Source organism: Natrix helvetica (assembly GCF_964273705.1).
Source record: "Natrix helvetica genome assembly, chromosome: Z".
Taxonomy (NCBI): Eukaryota; Metazoa; Chordata; class Lepidosauria; order Squamata; family Natricidae; genus Natrix; species Natrix helvetica.
Genome location: NC_138554.1, coordinates 33322014 through 33326444, shown reverse-complemented (window position 1 = coordinate 33326444; position 4431 = coordinate 33322014). Strand labels below are relative to the sequence as shown.

At 33.6% G+C, this 4431-nt stretch overlaps 1 protein-coding gene across 1 annotated transcript; it reads right to left on the bottom strand.

Annotated features, from left to right (window-relative positions):
• Positions 1–3152: 3152 nt before the first annotated feature.
• Positions 3153–3746, bottom strand: LOC309401478 (olfactory receptor 10J4-like; the record flags this gene model as incomplete). Its single annotated transcript, XM_081970540.1, has 1 exon — positions 3153–3746. The coding sequence occupies one exon, from the start codon at positions 3744–3746 to the stop codon at positions 3153–3155; it is 594 nt and encodes a 197-aa protein (XP_081826666.1).
• Between the last annotated feature and the right edge of the window lie 685 nt (positions 3747–4431).

The window sequence follows — 4431 nt, the reverse complement described above, 5'->3', positions numbered from 1 at the left end:
ATAATTTAAAATAAGAAAGAGCAAGGCCTTTATTTAGGAATCAAATTTAGAAATATAAAATAGGGATTAACTAGAAAGGGTTTATATTGTAATTGAGCATTTACAATTTTCTCTTACTGTTGGTCACGCCTAAATATGAGCTATTTGCAATTTCAGTGTCATCATTGTTAATTCTAACCTCAGTTGTCATTTATTTGGCTTTCTTTATATTTAATAATTGACACATTTTTTCACTGTGCTTCTTTCATTACTATCAGAGCAGTGTAACATGGATTATTGATGTTTCTTCCACAATTTTTTCTCATCTTCTTTTAATACAGCCTCCTTCAATATAAGTTCACCATGTACTATACATCTTATTTATTTGCCAAACTGGAATCTGTTTAATGATTCACGATTTTCTCACCAGATTGTGGCTTCTTACTATGTACATAAGTTTCTAATAAGGACAAATAAATGTTCTCCATTTTCTTAAGAATATTGCACAAGTTGACAGAGTGGACACCAATTCATTTCTATAATGAGAGCACATATTGACTTCTTTGGGGTATTTTACTTTCTCAAGAATGCAGAATACATCACCAGTAATCACTCTTAGACATTAGCCTTTTCTAAACCTATTATCTTGAACATCTTTTTCATGCTTTTTTGTAGCCATTTTCAGTTTGCTACCTTTTTCCAGGAAGTCATTCAACAACTAGTATTAGATAAGACAATTTTATTTATTTTTTAATCTAGAAGGCAACATTTCATTCAAGGTTTTGGCAGGCAATTTACCTTGCATAAATTTTGGAACTAAACCTCATAACCAATTTTGTTATAAACAATGACAATAAAGGCTGTATAAAGATAATATTTGGTTATTTTATATAAGCCCACATTTTATGCCAAAATTTTATATAGTAAATACACAGTTAAAAGTAATCTGTCTTTACAATTTAAATAGTTAAACTATTTATCTGCTGATAAATATATGCATAGGCATAGGCATAGTCTACTAGTGCAACTGTGTGACATTTCCAAATAAAACAACATACAATTTTGTTCAGGGTTGGTTCATTTAAATAAGTAGTTTATATATGTACTGAACATTTATTCTGAAAACAATATGTAATTTGTGTGTAATTAAGTTGAATCACATTAAAAACTACAATATATGGCATATATGTATAACAGTAGAAAGGCTTTCTTTAATAAATATCCTAAAACTTATACACCATAATAGTTCTGTTCATTTAAGAGATATCTGAGTACATTTAATATAAGCAAGAAAGACAATGAATCTTGCAAATTGGGGATATTTCTCATTTTCCCATTTCTGCTTCCTTTTTGTCTGTCCTTGCTTTACAGAGCATGAAGTTCTAAAGAGTAAACTACTTATAGTATATTTAAATAAATATAACTTTTCCTGGGCTTTATCAGTTTGTTGATAATGCAAAACCTTCTAGATGTAGCTTTGACTTATAATCATTTGTTTAGTGACCATTCAAAATTACAACAGCTTTGTCCAACCCCCTCCCACCCAAACAGGATACCCTACACCATTTCTGACAGATTGCAGTCCAGTCTCTTCTTGAAAGCCTCCAGTAATAAACCTCCCACAACTTCTGAAGGCAACTTCTGTTCCATTGGTTGATTGTTCTCACTGTCAGAAAATTCTTCCTTATTTCTAGGTTGAATCTCCTCTTGATAAGTTCCCATCCATTATTTCTTGTTGGCTTTTAGGTTACTTGGAAAATAGCTTGACCCCTCCCTCTCTGTGACAGCTCCTCAAATATTGGAATATTGCTATCATGTCTCCCGTGGTCCTTCTCTTCACTAGCCATGCCCAGTTCTTGTAATCATTCTTCATACAGTACAATTTAACCTCAGACCCCTAATCATGTTTGATGCTCTTTTCTGCATTCTTTCCAAAGTTTCAAACTGGATGCAATATTCTAAGTGTAGTCCTACTAAGGATATATAAGTTATAGTAAGTGGTAAGTTCACCTTCATTTAAGTCATTTATTCCGTCATTTAAGTTGCTTATGGAAATATTGAAGGGTACTGGGCCTAAGACTGCTTACTTCCCTCCCTCCATGTAGATGTAGTACCATTAAGGACTACTCATTGAGTATGGTTTGTCAGCCAGTTACAAAATTATCTGATAGTGATGCTATATATCCCATCTTTTTTTAGCTTACCAAGAAGTAGGTTGTGGTATACTTTGTCAAATGCATTGCTGTAGTCTACTATGTCCACAGTACTTCCTTGGTCCACTAATTTAATCACTATGTTGAAGAATGAAATAAGGTTTGTTTGGCATGATACGTTTTTAACAAACCCATGTTGACTTCTAGTTATTGACAGTTTATTTTTAAATTATCTTTTTCAGTATCTTTCTCGGTATTAATGTTAGGTCTGCAGTTTCCTGGGTTTCTTTCTTTCTTTTTTCCTTTCCTTTTGTTAAGATGGAAGCCGCATCAGCTCTTTTCCAGTTCCCCAGTGCTCCAGGATTTTTGAAAGATGTGGTACAGTGTTTCTGAGATGACATCTGCCAGCTCCTTTAGAATTCTGGGATGTAATCCATTAGGTCCAGGTGATTTATATTCAAAAAGCTCAGGGTTCATACTCAGATTCATATGATCAAAATTGGGTGCTTGAAATGCGATAGTGAAATTATGATAGTTGCAGAATTCTGGGCTTACATGTTCATTATTTGTGACTTTACCAGCTGGCTTCCAAAAAGTAAATATGGTAGGCCATAATTGATTTATAACTCTATGATTCATTTAACAACTGCACTTATTTGCTTAAAACCCATAACAAAAAAAGTAATATCTCACTTAACGACTGCTTTGCTTAACAATGGAAATTCTGGTACCAATTCTGGTCATAAGTTGAGGACTACCTGTATTGGGTTTATAAACAGTCAATGGAATTTATTTATATATAACACTATGGAGTACAACTTTGATGTTGCTTCAAGAAATTGCAAAGGCATAAAATCAAGGTATATATAGAGTGCTCAATAAAAGATAATAAAGATCATAAACTGTTTCTCGAAAAATTCACAGAAATATAATATTTGCTTATCAATTTTGGAGTCAATTCCATATTTAATCTCTTTTTAGTCAGTCAATATATGTATTAAGGAAGTGGACAAATTCAAGTCATTTTTGCTGGAAGGTTTTCTTTCTCCATAACAATTTTGTTAGAGTTTCTTTAACATCTTTATTTCTAAGGGAATATATAAGTGGATTGAGTACTGGGGTTACCACAGAGTAAATTATAGCAATATTCTTGTATTCTTCTTCATCATTGGGAGAGGATGGCTTACCATATATGTACATAAGTGTAGAAAAATAAATACTTACTACTAGTAGATGGGAAGAACAAGTAGAAAATGCTTTCTTCTTTCCTTTGACTGATTGGATCTTCATGACAGTTCTCAAAATAAGTAGATAAGATGTTAGTGTAGGAACACAGCCACTGATTGTGAAGGTCACATCAGCTGCCAATGACATCGTTTCATTCAGGGTGATGTCAGAGCAAGACAGTTTCCACAATGGATGCAGTTCACAGAAAAAGTGGTTGATAGCTTTAGAGTCACAGAAAGACAACTTTAGCAAGAGACCAGCATTAACTGCAGAACTAGCCATTCCTACAACCCAGGCTCCAGTGGCTAACCCGATGCATACTTCTTTCTTCATAATGACCATGTAATGTAATGGCTGGCAAATAGCAGCATACCGATCAAAAGCCATAATGGAAAGTAAGAGAATTTCTGTTCCCAGTGACCAAAGTGAAAGAAACACTTGAATAAGACATCCTGAAAATGAGATGATCCTTTTTTGGCTCAAAATGTTCTGAAGCATTTTGGGAACGGACACAGAAATAGTGCAAACATTGACCACAGAAAGGTTGACCAAAAGGAAGTACATAGGTGTGTGGAGTTTGCTACAAATGCCAATGGCAAGAATCAGGAGAAAGTTGCTAGCCAAAGCTGATGCATACATGAAAGCAAATATCCAAAAGATGAACATCTGATGTCCAGGTGTAATGGAAAAACCCAACAAACTGAATTTAGTTTTATAAATAGCACTTTGGTTATTAATTTCCATGGCTCTGCTACTGTTTATCTAAATTAGATTTAAAAAAGTTAATTTGGGATAGCTTTCATTCAAGGATATTCTTGTAATGGAATCTGTTGAACTTATAGTTCATCGTTCAGTGAAACAATAATACAGAGTCTATGTTAAACTAAAGAGAAAATGCATCATATTAAGTATATATTAATAAACAACAAAGCTGTATTTCTTGGCAAGCTAGGAGGTATAAGATCTTCTAATCCAACTTCCTGCTCATGGCAAAGAATCTCATCCTATCCCAGTCAAATTATTGTGCAATCTATTTTTGGACTCCCAGGGGTGGAGCATCTAGGCAAACTAT